The sequence below is a fragment of the Jaculus jaculus genome, chromosome 7 (genome assembly GCF_020740685.1).
Source record: "Jaculus jaculus isolate mJacJac1 chromosome 7, mJacJac1.mat.Y.cur, whole genome shotgun sequence".
In the NCBI taxonomy this organism is placed as follows: domain Eukaryota; kingdom Metazoa; phylum Chordata; class Mammalia; order Rodentia; family Dipodidae; genus Jaculus; species Jaculus jaculus.
Window position 1 is genome coordinate 156,818,475 of NC_059108.1, and position 24,330 is coordinate 156,842,804.

The 24,330-nt window shown below is 55.7% G+C and overlaps 1 protein-coding gene across 1 annotated transcript; it reads right to left on the bottom strand.

Annotated features, from left to right (window-relative positions):
• Nucleotides 1–1,387: 1,387 nt before the first annotated feature.
• Nucleotides 1,388–24,162, bottom strand: Akt1 (AKT serine/threonine kinase 1). Its single transcript, XM_045154311.1, has 14 exons — nucleotides 24,142–24,162; nucleotides 21,771–21,903; nucleotides 9,409–9,537; nucleotides 7,105–7,216; nucleotides 6,645–6,792; nucleotides 6,178–6,309; nucleotides 6,021–6,086; nucleotides 5,323–5,391; nucleotides 4,967–5,092; nucleotides 4,705–4,833; nucleotides 4,417–4,631; nucleotides 4,119–4,206; nucleotides 2,769–2,871; nucleotides 1,388–2,360 (listed from the first exon to the last, which is right to left on the bottom strand). The coding sequence occupies exons 2-14, from the start codon at nucleotides 21,814–21,816 to the stop codon at nucleotides 2,281–2,283; spliced, it is 1,443 nt and encodes a 480-aa protein (XP_045010246.1). The 5' UTR covers nucleotides 21,817–21,903; nucleotides 24,142–24,162; the 3' UTR covers nucleotides 1,388–2,280.
• Nucleotides 24,163–24,330: the final 168 nt, after the last annotated feature.

Genomic DNA, 24,330 nt, shown 5'->3' on the forward strand with positions numbered 1-24,330 from the left:
AGGTGTCCCACCATAACTGGCTAAATGAGTAGTTTTTAGGAAAAGAATTTTCTGTCTCAAATGCAAAGCTTCTGCCTTTCACTTGGTGGAGGGAGTCCACTACCACTGTCTGCCCATCCTCAGTGCTCGCCAATCTTTGCAAGGCTTTAGGACCTTACCTCTCCATCTACTATGTTGAAAACTAGGCCAGGCCTGTTCCTTGTAAGAGCACCTATGTCTCCCAGATGTGCTGTGTGATGAGATTGGCATGAGATAACTGGCTCCTTGGACAACCTTCCCACTGCTCTCCCTCAGGGATGTAGTCTCAGATGGTGCCATCTAGGAAGGTGAGTGTGGGTCAGAAAACGACATAACAAAGGCCATTTGCTAGTGCCCATTTTGAGGCCTCTCCCTCTACTGGACACATCCCCAAGGGGCCTCACAGAAAGGAGCGGCCTGTGCCACTCCACCTGACCCAGTCCTGACCCATTTCCACACCCCATTAGTCACTTTCAGTGATGCGTTGTGCTAAGTTTGAGGGTTGTGAAAACCACTGCTGTGTGTCCTGTTTTCTGTGGTGCTTGTTTGCTACAGACCCTTACGTCAAGGAAGTCCAGTGTGCAAGTTTTGTCTCCAGTGATACACGTGTAAAAAAAAAAAAAAAAAAAAAAGCCTGTTGGAACCAAAGAGCAGAGGAAAATTTGGGCTGCTGAAAAATTGGTTATGCGTATCTCCAAGAGGCCTAGACTGTCACCCACCCCACCTTGGAAAGGGCCAGACAGTGTGAAGACCTCCGGTCACTGGGCTTTGTGCGTGCCCACACCTGCAGAGCTCAGCAAGGGCCACCCCTCCTGCAATGGCCAGTGTTTGCAGCTCACTTGCCTCTGCCCCTTTCTATGGGAGCAGTCCCACCAGCAAACCACTAGATGGCACAAGCAGCACATCCTGGCCTCAGCTGGGTCTTGGCATTCTAGGGGTGACCTTGACCTCTGCTCCTATTGGGAACAGCCCTTTCTCCACTTATGCCCAGATGAGCTGTGACCTTGAGCAAGTGGTTTCCTAGGCCATTCTTGCTCTGTGGCTCAGCTGGCTGCAGTCCTTCCTAGAGGTCAGAGGGCTTGTTAACTGCAGAGAAGCCAGTATACACCAGCTAGCAAGTGGTTGGTTCACCCAGCCACGTTGGGACAGTGGAAGAGGCTCCCAAGGTGTATCTTGCTGGTAGAACATTTTCTCACAAGTCACCCTAGATCCTTGGGACAGAAGACGAACCCTGGGCACAGGTCTGCAGGACTCCTCCATCACCCTTAGCTATATCCCCTTACCCTCAAATCTATCCCGGTGGTGGGGCTTAAATTAGTATTCAGGAACAGAAGGATACCACTCTACCCATGCAAAGTCAACCACAAACTTGAAAAGCAATTTTTATTGAAGAATTTGGAGGGATAATTTATCATAGTAAAAATGCTAAAGTTGAGTGTTGTAAAAAACGGCATGGTGCGGCAGCAGTCGCAGCATCCAGCCAGGGGAAGGCAGGCCTGGGTAACAGCCAGAGAATAAAGCATCTAAAAGGACAAGTGCTAAGACAAGAAATCAGAGGCTGCTACCTCAGTGGATGGACACCACTGAGGGCTGTGACGTGGCAGGGAAGGGAGCAGGGGCATTCCTGTCACTAAGATTAAAATCCCCGAAATGCCTTTGAACAACACAATAAACATCAAACCTAAATCTTGTTCCCCTGGGTGAACCCTGGCCCACTCACCCCAGGTCTTGTTGAAGGGCGGGGTGGCTCCTGAGCATCCTCAGAGGCACAGCCCTAGTGCTGGGGACTACTATGTGCCCTACCTGAGAGAGAGGGCCAGCTAGCATACAATGAGGGTGTTTGTTCCCTGTATCCCCAGACTGAGTTTTGGCCCTAGACCCCAGAGACAAAAAATGACATGGGGTAGATGAGCCAGTGGGAGCAGTGACAGGGCCCACACAGACCCACGAGCCCCATACTGCACATGGCTGCATAAGTCCTTAATGTCTTCCTACTTGAATCTAGTTGTTCTGAGCACTGAGGCCATATCTGGAGAACAAATTGGATGAAATAAATTAGGAAAAACCGCAGGATAATTTTCTTCTTGCCCACAGTGGGAACATGCTCCCCTGGTCCTAGAGGCTGCCATGGTTCCTCCCCAGGTCAGCCATGAAATGAAACCATCAGAGGTGGTCCATGCAGGGCTACTGGAGCCAGCAACATGGAGGAGCACAGGTGGTGTTGGTGGCGGTGGTGGTGGCGGCGGCTGCTGCTGCTGGACCTCAGGCTGTGCCACTGGCTGAGTAAGAGAACTGGGGAAAGTGCGGCCTCCGCTCACTGTCCACACACTCCATGTTGTCATCTGCTGGCCACAAAAGAAGGCTCAGACACAGGATCCAGAAACAGCCCACTTGCTACAAAGCAGAACCTGAGGCAGGCAAGTGGACACTGCAACCAAGCCCTCAAAATGTTAGTCTTGGGAAGGGGAAGCTTTTAAAAATCTGGGGCTTGGGGCTGGAGAGATGGCTTAGCAGTTAAGGCAACGCCTAATGACCTGGGTCCAATTCCCCAGTACCCATGTAGAGCCAGATGCACAAAGTGGTGCATGCATCTGGCGTTGGTTTGCAGGGGCTAAAAGCCCTGGCACACCCACTCACATTCTCCTTGCATATAAATTATTAAAATACTTTCAAAATCTGGGTTTTAAATGTGGAGCCAGCACAATCTCAATACTGCAGCCCTTGGGCAAGGTGGGTGGAGTGGCCCTCACCTTGGTCAGGCGGTGTGATAGTGATCATCTGGGCTGTGAACTCTTCATCGAAGTACCTGGTGTCAGTCTCAGAGGTGACCTGGGGCTTGAAGGGCGGGTTGAGCTGCAGGCAGGGAGGGAAGAGGACTCAAAAGACTGCGCGCACACCCAGCTCAGGCGAGTTCTCTCCAGGCAGCCCTGACTTCCTGAGGGGCACTCTGCCAGTGCAGAAGCCCAGCCCCGGGAGGGGACTGCCTATGCAGGGCAGTGTAGGTTGGGGAACACAACCCCAAAGGGGCAGAAGGTAATATAGCCAGCTCCTTAAGTCCTGTCAATCCCCAGGCAGCAGGGACAGGCCTTGCTCTTCCGGTTGTTGTTCTTGAAGGTTTTCTTTCATTTGTTTGTTTGTTTTTGTTTTTTCTAGGTAGGGTCTTGCTCTAGCCTGGACTTGCAATTTACTGTGAGGCCTCAGGATGGCCTTGAACTCAGAGGGATCCTCCTACCCCTGCCTCCTGGAGTGCCGGGATTAAAGGTGTGCACTACCATGCCCTCTATCCTTGAAGGTTTTCTTATGACTGGGTAAAGGGGTCACAGGAGACTGGGCCACAACAAGGTGAGCTCAGGGAGCAGGGATGTAAGCAAGCAAAACCCACTCAGACAGGAAGCCAACCCAAAAGTGGTCTGCACATTTGGGACCATCAGACAGACCCTCAAGTACCACCAGCAAAGACCCTCAAACACCATCCCCCCAACTCTGGCCTGGGGCCAGTGCTACTGTGTGCAGACTCATGGGATCTCTGGCTGGGCATAGGCAGAAGGGAAGCACTGTCCACACCCCCACACGATCAGAGGGCAGGAACGAGGTGGATACACTGAGGCTGTGCACCTAGAGCATCTAGGTATAGTGTGCTCTGAGCACCTGAGCCAAGGTGACATTCTGGGGTCCCTTGGGAGTCGAAGGGCACCCCACCACAGACCAAGTGCAGGAGGTGTTGCTACTTCCCAACAGCTGTCACAGTGCCAAAAGGCAGGAGTGAGCCTAGAGTGAGGTGGGGTTCTTGCAGCTGGGGAGACTGAGGCCAGACACAGAGGGCCTGGTGGAGTGTGAGGCCTGGGAGACTGCACGTGCTGCACTTGAGGGAGGAGCCAAGAGAGAGGGCCCCATGCAGGCAGCAGCACCGGCAAGGGCCTGGAACAGGCCTAGCAGGCTCTGGGCAAGGTGTGCAGGGCAGCTGCCCTCACACTGAGCGGGTGTGTGGGCAAAGGAAGGCATGTGGGTGCCTGTGGGTTAGCACAGGGTGGAGTGTGAACCATTGATGGGGTCTGAGCCATTGACAACCAAGATGTGTGATGGCGGGAGCTGGTACGTACCTTCTTCTCATATACATCCTGCCATACAACACTGGCAAAGAAGCGGTGCTGCATGATCTCCTTGGCATCCTCAGAGCCCCCACCAAGCCTATGGATGGGAGACAGGTCCAGGGGTCAGGTGTCACCTGGGCCATGCCCTGCAGGATGACAGGGCCATGGGAACATTTGCAGGATTTAGTTTCCTGAGCAGGTGAGTACCCTCCACTGCCTGGGTTTGTCCTGGCCACACACAGGTGGCAGGCTGTACAAGGTAGAACAGGGTCAGAAAGCTGGAGCCCAGGGTCCCTAGTGCTCTCACCTCTGCTTAGGGTCCTTCTTGAGCAGCCCAGAGAGCAAGGACTTGGCCTCAGGGCCAAGCGTGCGTGGGAAGCGGATCTCTTCCATGAGGATAAGCTCAAACAACTTCTCGTGGTCCTGGTTGTAGAAGGGCAGGCGGCCACACATCATCTCGTACATGACCACGCCCAGCCCCCACCAGTCCACTGCACGGCCGTAGTCGTTGTCCTCCAGCACCTGGATGGGGGACTCTGTCACCACGTGCCCAGGGCACAGGGGGAGGGGGGGCACACAGGCAGTGGCAGAGCACCTCAGGAGCCAGGTACTCAGGTGTTCCACAGAAGGTCTTCATGGTGGCGCCATCTTTGATGCCCTCCTTGCACAGCCCGAAGTCTGTGATCTTGATGTGCCCATCCTTGTCCAGCATGAGGTTCTCCAACTGTGCAGAAGCCTTGGTCAGCAAGGCCAGGCTCTGTCCTGCACCCCCCCCCTCCAGCCTACTCCAGCTGTGCAGGGGCTTTAGTCATCAACACCAGACCCCGGTCCCCACCTCTCCTGGCCTGCAGACACACCTTGAGGTCCCGATACACCACATTCTTCTCCGAGTGCAGGTAATCCAGGGCCGACACGATCTCGGCACCATAAAAGCGGGCCCGGTCCTCGGAAAACACACGCTCACGGGACAGGTGGAAGAAGAGCTGTAGACGTGGGCGGGGCTGAGGAGGAGTCACAAAAGGGCCCACCCACGACCCACAGGACAGAGCAAAGAAGGGACCAGCCAGCAGGGAGCCTAAAGACCCCAAATCAGCAAGGACAGATCACCCAGAGCAAGCAGCTGGTGTCACACCACTGGGACTGAACTACAGACAGGATATCCACAGCTCCCCGAGAAACCAACCCACCCCAGAAGTGCCATGCCCTGCCCTACCTCTCCCCCATTGGCATACTCCATGACAAAGCAGAGGCGGTCGTGGGTCTGGAAGGAATACTTAAGGGCCTGAAATGAAATCAGCACAGCTGGAGCCTCAGAGCTGCAGGGTGGCAGGAATATTCTGGCATCCTGCTGCCATCTAGCTGGGCCACAGGCACCAAGGCTCTTTTACTCTTTTGACACAGTCTCACTGTAGCCCAGGTTGGCCTAGAAATTCACTGCAATTTTCTTGCCTCAGCCTCCAGATACTGCATTACCAGCAACTATATCGCACCGTGAGGTGCATTTTAAAGATCAGCAACATGGAGTCTGGGGTCAAGAATGAGAAGCGGACTGCTCCTTCTACCTAAGGCCGGAGTGTGAGGAGGGCACAATGCCTAGTTTCCCAGACATGGTGCTGCCTGTCCTTCCCATCAAGGAGCACATCTGCCCAGAGTAGGAACCCTGGTGCAAAGCAAGCTGCTGGAGCTCAGCTCCACTCAGTAAAGCCTTGCAGGCTAGGCCCTGCCGCAGGACACAGGCCTGGGGGAAAGTGAGCTTGAGGTCCCCCCACCCTGAGCCAACAAGTACCAAATCACCTCCCAACCCCACTTAAGTTTTTCTTGAAACCTACTATGATAGGACATCACCCTGTGAGCCTTCACCTGACCCTACTCGCCAAGCCACTGAGGGACACAGGCTAATAGCCCGCTCACCGTGAGAAAGGGGTGCCTGGAGTTCTGCAGTACACGATTCTCAGTGAGTGTGTGGGCCACCTCATCCTGGAAGACAAGACCAGGTCGGGGAGTTCTCCCACACTCCCTCTCCAGTCCCGCCCTCCCGTGCCCTCTCTTCAGCCCTGCTCTCCCACACCTTGGCAACGATAACCTCCTTCTTGAGGATCTTCATGGCGTAGTAGCGGCCCGTGGCCTTCTCCTTTACCAGGATAACCTTCCCAAAGGTGCCTTTGCCCAGCAGCTTCAGGTACTCAAATTCATTCATGGTCTGTGGGCAGAATCCCCGATCAGCACCTTGCTCACCATAGCCTATCTGTGGGATGAAGACCCCTCCAACCAGAAGTACATATGCAGTCACAGCCTCCAGCGTGTACAGGGTGAGGCCCCATGTCATCACCCCAAGGAAGTCACAGACTTCTTTCGTCTGCTGGCCTTTGGGGTCCATTGGGAATCCAGCCCCATTTGGCCCCAATATTCCCACTTCACCCAGGAAAGGGAGAGAGCTAGGCCCATGTAGAAAGCCAGGTAGGAGCCCTAAGTCATACCAGGCCCCTCCACAGTCATCAGTGGCCCAGGAAGAGGCAAAAGCAGGGCCATACTCACCACTCGGTGCTTGGGCTTGGCCAAGGATACCTCCATCTCCTCAGCCCCTGAGTTGTCACTGGGTGAACCAGATCGGAAATCCATCGTCTCTTCCTCCTGCCTCTTAAGTCCATCAGCCACAGTCTGGATGGCAGTCGTCCACTCCTCCCTGCAAGGGGTCAGGTGAGGTCTCAGGTACAAACAAGGGCTCTAGCTGGCCTGGCCCTGAAGCCATAGGCAGCTGTGCCGAGCCTGGGCCTCTTCATTCATGCAGTGCTGGGAACACCAATACCTAGCCACAGCAGGATCAGACCCCCTGTGTTTCCCCCTCCACGCCTGACAAACAGAACCAGACTAGTTTTCCAAAATGGGCTCAGCAGACAGCTATCTGCAGCTCTAAAGTGAGCTTGGCCCTGAGTGGATGCAGCTGGCAATCCTGATGCTGTCTCCTGCAGCCCAGCCCCATGCAGGCCCCACGCACCGCTCCTCAGGCGTCTCTACATGGAAGGTGCGCTCGATGACCGTGGTCCACTGCAGGCAGCGGATGATGAAGGTGTTGGGCTTGGGCCGCTCCGTCTTCATCAGCTGGCATTCTGGGGGAGGGGCCAGAGGAGCACCTGTACACACCCACCTGCTCTTCCCTCAACCTTCTCCACATTCCTGGCAGAACAAGCCATATCCCCTCAGACCCCCACTCACTCTGTCTTAAGAAGCCCTGTCCCATTCCTTTACATTTTCTTAAATTTAAAATTTTTATTTTTTGATAGAGTCTTGCTGTGTAGCCCTGAGTGATCTAAAATTCACACAGCCTCCTGAGTGCTGGGATTATAGGTGAGAACCACCAAACCTGGCTCTATGTCCTCTGTTCTTACCAGGATGTGCCACTCTAGGGAGGAGGCACCACAAGAGTGAATTAGGCTGGGTCAGCCAATCCCATACCATCACCCTTCCCAAGGTAATTCCCTCCTTCCTTCAGTTTCTGAGCCCTCACCTCATGCCAGGCCTCAGAGGACGAGGGGGCCTGGGCACAAGTCCACTCATCCCATGGGATACAGGAAATCTGTTTCCCCAACTGCATATGGAGCACCTGGAGCACATATACCTGCAGCACACACGCGCATGCACACACACACATACACACAGCTGAGCACACACCTCAGAGCACAGCACATCTGCATCACATGCACACCTGCAGTACACCATATCTGAAGTACACTACACCTGAGCCACAACTGTGCATGCACCCACACCTGCAATGGTAGGTCATGTGGGGAGGGCAGGCCCTGAGGGTGTGAGTGCAGCAAGAGAACTTCCCGGCAGGACTCTGTAAGCAGGAGGAGCAGAGGGGCCTCCTACATTCCAGCATCTAGGCTCTGGCAATTCGAGGGGCCTGCTAGGCTCCACTGAGTGAGCAGTCTTCCCGGCCAGAGACTAAGAGGAGGTCTGGGGCCCAGCCTTGAGGGAAGGCCTATGTCAACACAGGACAGGGAAGTGGGAAACTGCCCTGGGCCTTAACCCCAGCAGACAGCCTCCCCCCACTCTGGGACAAGAACATAACCAAGGCCCGGGTCTTGTCCCAAAGGAAGGACACAGCCACAACCCACACTCTGCTCTGTACTGGTATAAGCCAAAGACATTATCTGAAGGTTTAGCCCTGCCCACTGCGCAGCAGCTCCAGTACTCACACCCATGTGCATCTTCCAGAAACTCCTATCATTCCCATCACACTAACCTAGGGATCACTCCCAGGGTGGCTCCACAGCCGAGAATGCTGATGGCCACACAGGGGCCCCTCCCCAGCCCTGACTGAGGTCCTGAGAAGAACCTGGGCAAGTGTCTGCCTCCTTCACTCCCACATGGGCCCACAAATCCCCTACTGCCTCGCCGTGCCTGAAGATGAAAGGGGGTTTACGGGACCTGAGCTGGGTGAAGACCGCGAGAAAGCCCCTCAGCCCGGGGCCTCGCTTAAAGAGGAGGGCCTCTGTTCCCCAACCAGCAGCTAAGGACGGGGCCTGTTGGCCCTACCTCCTTGGTACAGGACTGAGTGCATCCCAGGCAGGGTACACAGAGGTACCTGCAGGGCAGAGGATACATGAAGGAGGTGCCTGGGAGCAGAACACAGATGAGCACCACATTCTGCAGCCTGAGGCTGACCATGGAGACTTAGTTAGCAATCCCCATAGCTTGCACTCCCAGCACTCCATCACACCCATGTGCCTAGCTGAGCCCTGGTCAGTAAGGTGGTACAGGGAACAAGAACCCAGGGCCCAAGCCCCCAGGCTCTTGAGGATGGAGCTTTGCAGCATGTCCCGTCTCATCACACTCCCCTATGCTGTGACAAGGCTGACTACTCTGGCACCTTAGCTGAGAGGACCATAGCACCAACCCACAGGGTCTGGAACCTCTTGATCACCTTCCCAGGGAAACCACAGGGGTGGTTACTGGAGTGGTACAGGCGGCCAGGGCCACGAGCCCCTCCACTGTTCCCACCAGAAATTCCCAGTGAGAGCTCTGGACTGGCTCTGGCCAGCCTGCCCACCACTGTCAGGCTCAATCACCATGTGCTGGCCTTCCAGCATTTCTAACAAGGATGGCCCAGCCCAGCCAGAGCTGACAACTCACCAGCTCTAGAGGAGGCTCAGAGCCAACACTGCCCAGCCTGCTCTCTAGGACACAGACATAATAGGGGCCACCCTTACAAAGCCCAGTGGACACAGAGGGCTCAAACCTCCCTGCCAGCCTGCCTAACCACCCCATCAACCAGGTGACTATGGGAACACCTTACGTGCCACTGAGAAGTTGTTGAGGGGGGACTCGCGTTGCTCTACATCCTGAGGCCGCTCCTTGTAGCCAATGAAGGTGCCATCATTCTTGAGGAGGAAGTAGCGTGGCCGCCAGGTTTTGATGTACTCCCCTGCAAGCGGTGGGGCAGAAGATTAAGGAGCTGCATGTGAACCCGTTCCCAGAGACCCAGCTCCAGTGGCTAGGACAGCCATGCTGAGGTCCAGGGGATGGGGGAAGTATGTTTTTCAGGCCAGATAAAGTTGGCCCTGTGCCCATGAGAAGACATCTGGGGTGCCTGAAAGGACCTAGACACCTACATGTATGGAGAAGCAATGGCAGGAGGCAGGGAAGGGTGCTAGGCCACTGAGCAGCCTTTCCAGCAGGCACAAGCACTGAAGAAGAGCACACTATGATATGAGGACAGCCCTGCCCATGCAGGGACCAGAGTGTCCTCTAGGACTCTGGCTGCCTAGTAGACCCAGGAAGTACCTCTTGGTCCCCAGCTGAGACCTGGCCTGTCCTAGCAGAGTCCTGCCCTGGGTCACACAGGTAAAAGAAACATTTTCTCTTAAGATCTGCAACATCAGCCATAAACAGGCGCCCACACTTAGGAATCTGAGCAGATGTCCTCTGTGATCTCCCAGAGACTGTCATTTTTCATACTGACACTTGGAAAAAAATGTTTCATTTACATTTTGCCGAGCAAGGAGTCTGAACAACAGGGAACTAACTAATTAGTCAACTTCTTCATCTGAGGGGACACTGGACAGAGGGCAGGAGGGACAACTCATAGGGCTTGGGTCTCTGGGACTGGGTCCACCCACCACACTGGGCCCTGGATAAAGGCATGTGGAGGTACGTGGGGATCTAACAACTTCTTGGGATAGGCCACTTACTCCCAGGTCTTGCTGGCTGAGATACAGATGCCCCAGGGCACTAGGTCAAGCACCAAACAGCACCTTATCTACCTAACCCCCCCCCCCTCACTCGCTCACTCGCTGCCTTTTTCATCCTCACTGCAGATCTGCTAGGCTCAGACATCAACACTGCCATGAACCTCCAGCCCATATCTAAGTCCTGGTCAAGGTGCAGACAGGTGCCCAAATGTGCCAGATTCTTCCACAGGGACAAACAGGGCTTGCCCAGGTCTCCCCAGCCTACAGTCCACACTTGGTCACCAGGGTACTTGAAAACCCACCTCCACCCCACCAGGGTGGGCCCAGCTCTCCAGCTTGTCCACTTCCCATAGCCACTGAGGACGTCGGGGCAGGGGCCAATGCCAACTCTCAGGAGAGGGGGTCTCAAGCCCCAGAAATGTGGCCCTATAGCCCAAGAATGCTGAACAGGGCCGCCACCCAACCCTGCAGAGTCCTCCAAACCAGAAGCAGGAGCTGCACAGACCGCCAGTGGCCATCCACTCCTGCCCCTGGCCTGGGTGTCATATACCTGTACGTATACACATGTCCAACAACTCCACAGCAGCCCCTTCCCTGGCCACAGGGCCTGGAAGATACAGTGGGTGGGTGGGAGCTCTGGGTAAGAGAGCAAAGGCACGGGGGGTGGCACAACCCATCTCCATCACGTCCCACCCTGGGCCGCCCGCTGTGTGTGCCCACCCGCCAGCACCAGTCTGGAGCTGTCGGCCCCTGATGGAGTGCCTCCCATTTCGCCAGCTGCTGCTCCCCAGGATGCTAACTGAGCACAGAGCTGATGAGCAACGCAACCGTGCCCCAGAAATCCATCTTGATCTACCAACTGCTGCCCACCCCCACCGTGCCCAGTGTGGGCCCCAGCCCTGGACCTCACCATCAGGCTATCCCCCTGACTCCAAACCGCCTACTTCTAGTGCTTAGCCTACATGCCCAAGCCCTAGACTAGGCAGGTTCTAAGAAGTGGACCTGAGATATAGCATGGCAAGCAAGAGGCAGCACTCAATGGGGAGAAGCTGAGGTGAGCCCTTCCCCTCATTGGGCCACACTGAGGGCCACAAGACACAGGAGACATGTGAGTGGAGCTACCCCACCAGCACTGCCTGTGGCAGTCTCCTTTCCAGAAGAGGAAAGAGGGCTGTGGGCCTGAGGCCTGGGACACAGCTCCAACGCACACACAACTCTTTCTTCAGCTCTCGCCTCTAGGTCCACCAAGTAGTCACTGGGGTGCTGACTGAGCCAGATGTGGCTTTGGCCATGGCCTGAATGGCAATGAGTTCAGCCCAGACAGGACACTAGCAAGCTGCCAGCCCAGACAACAGACATCTAGGCCCCCGCCACCACACACACACAGCCCAGCAAGCCCCGGCCTGCTACAAGACTGGGACACACAGGGTAGACAAGTGCAGGAGGAGGCAGCTGCCTGGCCCCTGGGGTCTCTGGCAGAGAAAGAAAGACAGTGGCCAGTGCCAGGGCTCCCTCTAACTTCTCACACTCCTACAGGGAGAGCCTGATCCCAGGCTGCCAGCGGTCTCCATCTGTGGCTATGAGGGTGCTGCCACAGCTGGCTCAGGTTCTTCTCGGCCTCCTCACCCCATTCACGTTCCTAATGCCCTGTACTTGGGAACAGTGGAGTCCAGCTGAGAAGACGTAGCACTGATGGGAGCCCCCCACCTTCCTGCAGTCCATGGGGACATGGGCCCACTGGAGTGCTCGCACCAAACCTCTGTCCACACAGATGACAAATAGCAAGACCAAATTTGCCTCCATGAACAGGAATGTGGTTCCTGCACATGAACTCCCCAGGCCAGACACCCACCACACAGCCAGAATTATCTGATAGCAGCCTGTCAGTGAGCACAAAAATCAGCAGACACCTAGGCCCAGGGGGTCTCCACCCCCAGCCCTTGCTTCAGAGCCAGAAGCTGGAAGCCACACAGGGCACAAGCTACCCCAGGGCCAGGCCTATCTTGATACCACAGTGGGCCCAGCTCCTCCAAGATGTTCATAGGTCCAGCCATGCCTACCCCACCCTAATGCCTCAATGCCAGCACCTGTGAAGAGCTGAAGCCCCACCTTCAGGGCTCCCCTGGACCTATGCTAGAGGCAAAAGAGCCAAGGAAGAAAGAATTGATATGGCATGTGCCCCTCCAAGACTAGACTTGATTCAGCCCCAAAGGAAAGGAACCTAGGCCCATCACTACCCAGGGTCCCCTACTCATCCAGCTCCCTCAGGACCTGCATCCCCAGGGTCCTCCACCAGGGCATCCTGCCACCAACTCATCACAGTAGAGAAAGGGATTCCTATTTACTGAATGCTGGGGTTCTAACAGTGGGCCCCCCCACAGCAGAGCACTACCAGGGTCACAAAGTCAGGACTCAGGGGCCAGATAAGGAAGACAGAAGCCTGGCTTCCTAAAGCCAGAACCCAACAGGTAAGGCCAGTGGCCTCTCAGACTCATTCTGGAAAGCACTTGTCCTGGAAGGTTCCTACACCCCAGGCCCAACTGGCTGCCTGGCAAATCAGCGCTACAAGCTGTGCCGATCCAAGTACCACGAACACCCACTTCACATCTTCAGTTCTCAGGGAAACTGCTGGATAAACATTTTGCCGCAGCGGCAGGCGGCAGCTGGCATGGTGCCAGGCGGCACCGAGCTGTTTCTCCACAGCAAAGTGAGCCCCAGCAGGCCCAGGGAGCGGGTGCCAGCTGACAGCAGCGACCACACGTCCCCCGCCGCCAACACATCCATCGCCCCGACAGCTGCCGGGTGCCCATTTACCTTCTCCAGCACATTGAACAAGCGGCCTGCTGACGGCAGCCCATCAGGTCTGCGCGCCCAGCTCTCGCCACCTCCCAGGCAGCATGCAGGCAAGTCGCGCAGGTCATCCAAGGCTCATCTCCACATCTCCCCAGGCCCGGGGTTCCCATGTCCCTTTCCCAGTGAGCTCTGTGACCAAGAGACAAGCAAAGGCAGGGGGCAGAAAGGCACGTGTCACTGTGCAGATGGAGCCCCAGGTCTGGAAGTCACTGGGTGCAGCTCAGGACAGCCCTTCTGAGAGCATAGCTCATCTGGGTCCTCAGAGGGTGGAATAGGAACAGCCTGGATGAGTAAAGGTGCCCTGCTCCACCAAGCCTGGGTGGGGCTTTTGCCACAGCTCACAGCCCTGTGCTCCCTTCCAGAAAGCCCCTCTTGGCAGTCAAGGAAATCAAGGTTCGATGTGCTCACCAGCTTCCTGGGGAAACTGAGGTTCTATCAAATAAAAGGATCCTCAGGATCACCCCAGCAGTGCCACATCCTGTATCCTCAGATCATCCCACTCAACTCAGCCCCACAACCACAGTGCTGCCCAGGCCTGTGCCTGCCCCGGGCTTCAGGTCTATCCTATGCCAACCCAATACTCCTCCATTTCCCAGACTACCCCACTTCCTCCAGGGACCCCTTCAGACTCAGCCCACTGACCCCACCCATTGCTCCTGTGCTAGGTCCCAAAAGCTGTGGCCTCCTGCGATCCACCTATCCCATTCACTACCTGGCATGTGGCATAGTCCAAGTCTTTCATTCTGCCCCTTATGAGGGGTCCAGATAAGAACAAGGGGGTGGAGAGATGACTTACTAGTTAAGACACTTACCTGTGAACCATAACAACCTAGGTTCAGTTTCCCAGTACCCACTTAAGCCAGATGCACAAGGTGGCACATTCATCTAGAGTTCGTTTGCAGTGGCTAGAGGCCCTGGCGCACCATTCTCTCTTTATCTGCCCCTCTCTCTAACAAATGTAATTTATTTTTAATAAAAATAAAGGGCTGCAGGTTTGATTTCCCCAGGACCCACGTAGGCCAGATGCACAAGGGGGCGCACACGTGGCTGGAGGCCCTGGTGCACCCATTCTCTATCTGCACCCCCCTCTCAAACAAATAAAATAACATAAAAAGTTTTTTTTTTTTTTTTTTTGGCTTTTCGAGGTAGGGTTTCACTGTAGCCCAGGCTGACCTGGAATTCACTATGGAGTCTCAGGGTGGCCTCGAACTCACAATCCTCCCACCTCTGCCTCCCGAGTGCTGGGATTAAAGGCATGCGCCATCACGCCCGACAAAAAGTATTTTTTTAAAGCAGAAATAAAGTAGATATATTTCCAGTGTCAAGGTTCTCCACCAAGTCTGGGTTTCTACTAAGCTACTTGGCCAATTTGTGTGCAAACAATGTGTTTCTTTAAATTGGCAGATTTGGGGCTGGAGAAATGGCTTAACGGTTAAGCACTTGCCTGTGTAGCCTAGACCCCAGTTCAAGGCTCGATTCCCCAGGACCCACATTAGCCAGATGGCAGAAGGGGGCGCACACATCGGGAGTTTGTTTGCAGTGGCTGGAGGCCCTGGTGCACCCATTCTCCCTCCCTCCCTCTCTCCCTTTCTCTTTCCCCCCCCCCTCTCTCTCTCTCCCTCCCTCCCTCCCTCTTTCTCTCTCTCTGTCGCTCTCAAATAAATAAAAAGTGAACAAAAAAAGGTTTTTTTTTTAATTGGCAATAAATAAATAAATAAAGGGCTGGAGAGATGGCTAAGCAGTTAGGGCACTTGCCTGCAAAGCCAAAGGACCTAGGTTTGATTCCCCAGGACCCACATAAGCCAGATGCACAAGGTGGCACATGCATCTGGAGTTCATTTGCAGTAGCTGGAAGCCCTGGCACACCCATTCTCTCTATCTGCTTCCTTCTTTCTCTCTCTCAAATAAATGAAAAAAAAAAATGAATAACAACCCACAGAATGGGAAAAAATCTTCTCCAGCTATATATCTGATAGAGGATTAATATCTAGGATATACAAAGAACTCAAAAAGTTAAATAATAAGGAATCAAACAAGCCAATCAAAAAATGGGCTATGGAGCTAAACAGAGAGTTCTCAAAGGTAGAAATACGAATGGCATATAAGTATCTAAAAAAATGTTCTACATCACTAGTCATCAGGGAAATGCAGATTAAAACTACATTGACATTCCATTTCACTCCTGTCAGATTGGCCACCATGATGAAAACAAATGATCATAAATGTTGGCGGGGATGTGGAAAAAAAGGAACCCTTCTACACTGCTGGTGGGAATGCAATCTGGTCCAGCCATTGTGGAAAACAGTGTGGAGGTTCCTAAAACAGCTAAATATTGATCTACCATATGACCCAGCTATAGCACTCCTAGGCATATATCCAAAGGACTCATCTCATTTCCTTAGAGCTCAACCATGTTTATTGCTGCTCAATTTATAATAGCTGGGAAATGGAACCAGCCTAGATGTCCCTCAACAGATGAATGGATAATGAAGATGTGGCACATTTATACAATGGAGTTCTACTCAGCGGTAAAGAAAAATGAAGTTATGAAATTTGCAGAAAAATGGATGGACCTGGAAAGTATTATACTAAGTGAGGTAACCCAGGCCCAGAAAGCCAAGCACCACATGTTCTCTCTCATATGTGGATCCTAGCTACAGATGATTGGGCTTCTGCGTGAGAATGAAAATACTTAGTAGCATAGGCCAGTAAGGTAAAAAGGAGACATAAAGGGTAGAGAAAGGAAGGGAGGAGGATACTTAATAGGTTGATATTGTATATATGTAATTACAATGATTGTAATGGGGAGGTAATATGATGGAGAATGGAATTTCAAATGAGAAAGTATGGGGGTGGGGAGGGAGGGAATTACCATGGGATATATTTTATAATCATGGAAAATGTTAATAAAAATTTAAAAAGAAAAAAAATGAATAAATAAAGAGTGGAAGGGTATTTGGGGATAAGAATCTGGGGCCCAGGAACAGACCCAGCCTCCAGCTAGAACCTCTGAAGGTCTGCCAGACCCCGCCACAGGCAGCTAGACCTGCTCCCAAGCTGGCCCGAGTGGGGGAGGGCCACCATCTCCCTAAGACCTGTGCCAAGAACCTAGATGGAATTAAGCTGGGCTTAGTGTCACATACTTGTAACCCCAACACTCAGGAGCTGAGGCAGGACAATCACAATGAGTTATAGGGTAGCCTGAGCCATGTAAGTAGGAATCTTTCTCCTCAGCCTGGGCTAGAGTGAAACCCCACCTTGAAAAATAAACAAAAATGAAGGGTATGGAACATAGGGGAAGGGAGAAGAGAGGAGAGGAGAGAGGAGAGGAGGGGAAGGGAGGGGAGGGGAGGGGAGGGGAGGGGAGGGGAGGGGAGGGAGGAATGGAAGGGGAGGGGAGGGGAGGGGAGGGAGAAGAAGAAAAGGGAAAGGAAGGGGTGGGTAGGGAGAGGACGAAACAGGGACAGGAGGAGGAGAAGAAAGGGGAGGGGAGGGAGAAGAAAAGGGAAAGGAAGAGGGGAGGGGAGGGAAGGAGGAGGGGAAAAGGGAGAAGGGGAGGGGAGAGGAAGGGAGGGGAAGAAAGGGGAGGGGAGAGAGAAGAAAAGGGAAAGGAAGGGGAAGGGAGGGGAGAGGAGGGAAGGAGAGAAAAGGGGAGGGGAGGGGGGGAGAGGAGTCGGAAGGAAAGGGAGAAGAAAAGGGAAAGGAAGGGAAGAGAGAAGGGGAGGGGACAGAGAAGAAGAAAAGGGAAAGGGGGAGGGTGGGGAAGAGAGAGAAGGGGAAGGGAGAGGGGAAGGGAAGGGAGAAGAAGAAAAGGGAAAGGAAGGAAAAAGGAAGAGGAAAGGGAAGGGAAAGGAGAGGTAAGCTGTGGGCATCAGAGAGTAGAACATGCAGCTCCCAGCAAACAGGCTATCCTGCTGCATTCTCAGGGACACGTCTGCCCACCTGCCCAGCCCCCTGCCAGGCCAGGGGCCAGGTCTGGGCTGGGATCCTCCTCTGGGGAAGTGATGAGCCGGACAAAGGAACAGCCAGCCACAGTGGGGTGGTGCCTAGCAGCCCACAGGAACTAGTACAGGAGAGCTCAACGGCTGGTGCTGGCCCTAAGCCTGGCCCGGGTGTGTCCAGGCAGAGGGGATGCCAGAGGCTGCTGGCCCAGTTCCCCCCACTTGCCCCCCTCCATGGCATTTCTAGGAACCAGCCTGATGCAATCCCACAGGGTTCTGAAAGTGGAAGGCAGGCCACAGCAGGGAGCTGGCTGCCCACATGACAGTCTATCTCTGTCCAGGCCTGTGTCCCTCCTATACCATGTGCCCTGTAGGGCTGGGGCTGGGGCTTAGAGGTTCCAGCCCTGGAGCTCAGTGAGTCCTCAATCCATACTACCCCCCCACCCCGCCCCTGCCCCCAGACTCTCATGCAGCCCAGCTCCAGTAGGACAGTCCAACCCAGAAGACAGAGACCAGGAAGCAGAGGAGCACTGCCTGCTGGGGAGCCACCAGTCTCCTAGGCACTGGCGGGCCAGGATGGACCAGCGGTGACCCCTCATACCCCAGTGGAAGACCGCCCAGCTTCCTCTTTTGTTTGTTTTTGAAGGAAGAACTCAACACGCTAACAAAACAGGAAACTCAGCCCCAGCATGGGCTAAGCCTACAACCACTGAGCCCACATCCCTGTCCCCTCCATGGATGCGCAGGGGGGTCCTTTTCCCCTCACCACCAGTACTACTTGCACAGTCTCCTCCAGGCCCAGGCCCTACCCATAGTACCACCCCTGCCCTCAGACATTGACCTGCCCATTGGGAGTTTAGGACCCACACAGAGGACATGGGTTCAAAGCCATGGTCACACCAGTGCCACCTGGATGCTGCCTGGAGCTAACACTTACCTGACAAGCAGAAAAATCTAGAACCTAAGAGGCTCCAGCAGCTCTGCCCATAGGCCTTAATGCAGGGAGGGTATCCCTGCAGCCCTTGCTTCAAGTCCACCCAACCCCAGCTCCACACAGGAAACTTGGGGCCAGCAGAGGGACTGGGTAATGGCCAGGACATAGCAGCTGGGACACTCTACCTCCAAGCACCAGGGAACCAGCCTGTAAGCAGCACTCAAGAGCCCCTTACGGTTGGCCCAGCCTCAGAGCTCCTCACCAGAATGCCTCGGGGATGGGGTCAGAAGGGTCCATGCAAACACCTAAGTGGGGCTGCAGCCTGTGCAACCAGGGACACTACCCTCCGCCTCTGGAAGCTAAGTCAGGCTCTGACAAGAGCATCCTACATCTACCTAAGTGGTCTCCTCTAGGCAAGGTCCCGGGAGCCATAGCAACACCCCCAAGGGCCAGGCCATTCTTCCCCTGCTCGGTCCCTGTCAGTCAGCAGAGAGTTGTCCAGCTAGCACACACTGCCTACTCCAAGCTCAAGGTCCCTTCTTCCTCCATGCCAGTGTCTTCTGGCTTCTCCTAACCCACCAGATCTAGCCATTAGCTGTGGTCAGGGGACACTAAACAATGACAAGCCTGGCCAAGCAAACAAAAATGGGACTCCCAGCTGGAAGCTCTGCCAGGGCAACTCTCATGGGACTAGACTCAGCTGAATGGCACAGGGCTCTGTACACATGAGGCTTTGAGGGAATACCCCAAAAGAGTGACACAGACACACCTGTAGCCCCCGCAGAGTAGGTTTGTCATCTGAGGGCTGAAACCAGAGGCCACAGGCCAAGTTCTGCTGGACCTGCAACCTGACCTCAGGTTGGCTTTTAGACCCTGTAGGAGTTCACTGACTACAGATCTGAGGCGATGGGGATGTATGATAGCACCAGTCAGCCACTCGCCAAAGCAATGACATAACCCTCATTATCCCTGATGGTCTATTGAGCCAGCCACCTTGCTGCTAGCTCCAGCCTTTAGCAGCTCAAGTTCACTGCCCCAGACACCAAGTTCCAACTGGGCACATGGCCCAGCAGGCTTGCAAGGTCCAGCTACAGATCCACGGACTGCCCCAACTTTTGCCAGCCACTCAGGATGGGCACCCTATGCCCTCTGCCACACTGCCCAGAACACAAGTGACCATCATGCCTAGGAAGCAAGAAGCCTGAGCCTGAGTGCAGACACAGCATGCAGAACACCATCCCTTTCCATGCCCACAGCCCACAAGGTAAGGGCAGCCCAAGGGAGCTAGCACAAGCAGCCAAGGTGGGACTTGAAAGTTCAGCCGGGAAGCAACATGCTCAAAGCCCTGGCTGCGCAGTGGAGACCCTGCAGAGCCAAGTCCAGCCCTGTCCAGTCCACCCCAGCCAGCAGTGCCCAAGCCTGTGACAATGGTAACAAAAGCAGGGAGGACCCAAGCGCCTGAGGGGCCATGGGCATGGCCCTCAAGGGACAGCTGCGGCACCTCTCCCTCCTTCTCCACCCCAGTTGGATCAGTGTCTTCAGGCTGCGGAGGGTCAGCCCAACAGGGCCTGCTGAAGACTGTATGGGGGACACATATGTTGGGGACACTAACAGGAAAATGAGAGCTCCCAGAGCAGGCCTTCCTCAGCAAGCAGAAGCAAGCCAACCAGATGGGATATGGCTCGAAGGGCTACAGCAGGGCCCAGTAGTAGGGGCCAGTCTAAGAATGTGACAAGCAGGTGCCATCAACCCACACACACCCAGACGGCACCACCTGGGGCTGGAAGACATGGGGGAGGGCTTGAGAATAGGGCCCTCTCTTCTGGTCTGAGGCTAAGTGCCAAACGGCAGTGTGTAGAGGCTGATAAAGCTGCCTGTACCCCAACCCACAGAGGATCCCTCTCCACTGCATGAGGAAGGACCCTGTACACATCACCCTCCTCTCCACAAAGTCTCTACCCATCACCACATCCATTACATAAATGGGGAAACTGAGACCCAAATAATTCAATGACCTCTTGCAGAGGGATAGTGACATAGTGGCCAAGTCAGGTTCAAATCTAGTCACTGGATTTCCCTCTCTGGGCCTTATGTCATGTCCCATCTAGTCCCTTTACAAGGCCCAGCCATGGGGGGAGGCAATCTGTCACTCCCAAGCCTCAGAGGGCCTCCTGCCTGGGAAATGACCCAGTAAACTGAGGCTCAGGCAACTCTTGCACCAGTTCCAACTCTGAGGGTTAGACAACACACATCTGCCAATGAAGCAGACTGGGTCCAGCAAGGAGAAGAGCCAGGGGTGAGGAAAGAAGGGAAGGGGCCAGATGTGGTGGCGCATGCCTTTAACCCCAGCACTCAGGAGGCAGAGGGAGAAAGATCGCCATGTGTTCGAGGCCACCCTGAGACTACATAGTGAATTCCAGGTCAGCTTGAGCTGGAGTGAAACCCTACCTCGAAAAAAACAACAAAACAAAAAAAGAAGGGAAGGGTTCCCCATCACCAGAGAGAACAGAGAGGCAAGGCATAAAGAAGACCATGACCTTGGGACCTGGGCACAGGCAGTGGGACTCCTGGTGAGACAGGGAGGCACAGGGAAGCAAGTAAGAAGCAGTGGGGGTAGAGCAAGTGAGGAGCTCCCCATGGACCAAAGGCCATAGCCTCCTTGCCATTTGTCCTGTCAAGCCCCAGCATATTGTCCTCCTACAGCTGCCAGATGCAGCCCTCCACATAGCTGACCACATCCTCCATCCCTGCCTGGGCCCTCCTGGGGCCCACTGAATCTCCTCTCGGCATCTTCTGCCTTCTCCCTCAGCTCCTGTGGCTTCCAGGCCTACTCTGCTATGAGTTCCTATACATCCCACAAAACCTCATTTTGTGACACCTACTTTTGCACCCCCACCCCCCAATCTACTGTGTCTGGGGTCTTCCTTTCACCCTCAAGTTGTGGTTATTTCTCTGCCAGAGTGCCAGCAAGGAGTGGTGAACGTTGGCAAGGATTACCAGAGCTTCCGGAGGGAGCAGGTCTGCAGGAAGAGGAAGTCAGGAGGGGCCAAGATGCCGCCCTGGGGCAGGAGCAAGTGACTACTCACATGGCCTTGAAGCTCACTCTGGGCAGGTGGGAAGGAAACCAGCCCATGTGCAGGCTACCAAGTGAGGGGCCACAGTCACAGCAGGGACCGGGCTCAGCTAACTCTTCAGCGCCAATGCAAACATGCCCCAGCTGAGACCCCACAGGCTCAGAGGCCCCCTGGCCCCAGGAGTCCAGGCATGAAGCAGGCACAGGGCCAAGCAGAACAAACCAGCCCTGCTTGCCCTCAGAAGCCCTTGGGCAGTGCCCCGGCTGCCAGCCTGCCAGCCCTGGAACGGTAGCAGCGTCCTCACTGCCTTCCAGGAAAGCCAGGAGGGAGGATTCAGCGTTTGCCCCACCCTCAGAGCCGCTGGGCAGCCACCCACTGCAGGCCCTGCACAGGGCCTCATCCTCCAGCCAGGAGGCCCCAGGAGGCTGTGACCTCCACCCTGCGGGGAGAGCTGGGTCGGCACACACCCCCTGAAACATGCATGAGGCCTCATGGAGAGCAGTCCCCCTGTCCAGCAGACACAAGAACTCTGGACAGGGCCACCAAGCCCCCTGCCACTTGTTGGAGCAGGGCAGCCCCCAGGTCCAAACCCAGGAGCTGAGCAGACCCAGGCCCAACCCTGCCGCCCTCACCCCTCTGCTGACCCGTGCAGAATGAGCACTGACCTCGTTTGTGCAGCCAGCCCTCCTTCACGATGGCCACGTCGTTCATGGTGTCTGTGACCCTCACAGGCTGGGGTGGCCCCAAGATGCTTGGTGTCTCGTAGCAGGCCTAGCCCAGCCGACCTGGCAGCAGCCTCTGGAAGTCAAGGAAGTATGTAAGAAAGTGTTCTGCCTGGAGTCAGCTGTAGGAAGCCCAGAGCTCCACAACCACTTCAGCCCTCCTCTCTGACCTGCCCCCAACTCCTCCTCACCCCCTTCTGCCTGCTTGACTTCTCCCAGAACAACACTGCATGAAACCCCATCACAGCTGGATGCTGCTCCCAGACCCAGGCTTGTGGGCCTGGGCTGCCAGTCTTTACCCGCTTCTTGGCCCCATTGTGAACATTCCGTACCCAGATGGCCTTGCAGGGCAATGGACTGCCCAACCTGCTACCCCAGCCTACAGGCCATCTCCTCCAGGCAGCCCTGATGGTAACTTCTCAGGCCCATCCTGGTGACCAATGTCCTAGTCAGTACATTTTCCCTCATAGGCTGGGGACCCCTAGGGCAGCACACAGGGCTTCTCCTCCCTTCTCCCCAATTGGGAAACAAACCCTAACACGAAGGTGGTGGTGGCAGCAGCGCAAAGGAGAGCTCAGAGCTCTCCTAAAAGCTGCCAGAAAAATCCAGAGTCCTCCAAAACCACATACCCTGTTCTTGTGAATCTGGCTCATTCATTCAGCCAGCATGTACCAGGCATCTCTGGTTTTGCCAGGCCCTGTGCTGGCCACCAGGAACAAAGACACGTTCAGATGGTGTGTTGGTGAGGAGCACCCAGAGCAAGAGTGGTTTACAGACCCACAGTCCCAGCATTCAGGAGTCCACAAGTGGAAAAGGCGCCACAGAAGCCAAGCACCCTGCAATGGCCCACCAGGCAGCTTCTACGAAGGACACTTGCCAGTTGATTCTGCAGGGTCCTCCCTATTGGTTCCCTGCTACAAGAACTCCTAGGCATGCCTCAAAACCCAGAAAACCAACTTCTGGATGTTCCTCCTGCTGGTAGCCCTGGGAGAAAGCCAAGCCAACACTATGGAATGGATCCCAACAGGTCTTCTACAGCCACCTCTTTGCTCCAGAAAGCACAGAGTAGGCACCCAGAGTCACAGTTATGCTAAATATGGAAGAACAGGAAGGTCCCACTGCCTTATGTCAAATGCCAGCACAAGGAAGACCACACACACGAAACAGAAATCACCCTTGGCTCGGCAGGCCAGGGGCATCAAGAAGCCAGACTGAAAGCCAGCCAGGGAGCCCAGAACGAATAGTGACCACCAGGGGCTCTGTGGCAGAGTGGGCGTGGCCTAGAGCTGGGCTGCAAGACCTCTGGATATCCCCCACCCCCACCCAGGCCTGAAGCCTGCTATTGACAGTCAGCTGTCCAGGGCCATGTAAAATATACCCTTGACACTTGTGATTGTCAAGACACAGAAACCTCCACATCAAGCAGCCCTGGGTATGGGATCTCCTTCCACTGTCTGCACCTGGACCGCCTTGCCATCAAGACCTATGGCTGCTATTGTTGTTTATGACACAAGGCTTAAAAAAAAAAAAAAAAATCTGAGCTCTAAAGAGTTCCGGCCCTGAGGGACACCGGTCTTATGAGCAGCAACGCTTAGCTGCCCCCTCAAACCCTCCAAGGCATCTCGCCCTTCACTGGATGAGGGTCTCTAAACATCAAGCCCAGAGCAGGCCAGGGGCCCAGGAGTGAGGGAGCCCTCTGGCCACAGAGGGCAGGCCCAACACCCTGTAGACCCTGGGGTTCCACCATGGACTTCATGGACAATTCCACCAGCTGGGCCAGGATCCCGGATCTGAGGACTAAGCCCCAGCTGCCCTCCAGGCCCCAGCTCTGGACTAGGTGGGCAGCACCTCCAGAGTACACCCAGTCCAGGAAGCAGTTTCCGGGGCCAGGACGGCTAGCAGTCCTCTACGGACCAGCCTGGGCGCCCTGCCACCGCGCACAACTTTCTGTCCGTGGGAAATGCAGTCTCCTTCCCAGGGCCCCGCTCGGCGCGGAGGCCGCGAGGCGAGCCTCGCACTGCTCGGAGCGCCCGCCGCCGCCGCCGCCCGGGTCCCCAGGGCGCCCCAGCCCCCGGCCCGCGCTCGCTCGCCGCGCCCCTCTCCCCCGCCTCGCCCGGCGCGGCGGCCACCCAAGGTCACGCGGCGGGCGGCCCGCAGCCCGGCCGGCGTGGGCCTCCCGTGCGGCCGGGCCCCGCGCTCCCCGCCCAGGCCGCCGCTCGGCCACTTCCTGCTCTGCTCGGCGGCGGCGCCGCGGGCCGGCCGGGAACAAAGCGACGCGCCGTGGGCCGGAACAGGGCGCGGCGCGGGCACTCACCGGGCCGCCGCGTGCGGGCGACGGGGCCTAGCCGGGCCGCGGCCTCCGGCGCCCGCCGCTTCGCATCCCGCGGGCGGCGCGGGGCGGGGCCGGCTGGAGGCCGCGGCGGCGCGGACGGGCGCTGCTGGCCGGGCCTGGGGCCGCCCGAGTGCCGGCCGCCGCGCTGCTCGGTCGCGCCGCCTGTCCGGG

Excerpts from the sequence above, each read along its gene's own strand:
- Akt1 (XM_045154311.1), bottom strand. The coding sequence starts at position 21,816 with ATGAACGACGTGGCCATCGTGAAGGAGGGCTGGCTGCACAAACGAG. Across the intron at positions 7,217-9,408 it reads CAACAACTTCTCAGTGGCAC|AATGCCAGCTGATGAAGACG; the intron begins GTAAGGTGTTCC and ends CCCCTCCCCCAG. Across the intron at positions 5,392-6,020 it reads CCAGGCACCCCTTTCTCACG|GCCCTTAAGTATTCCTTCCA; the intron begins GTGAGCGGGCTA and ends ATTTCATTTCAG.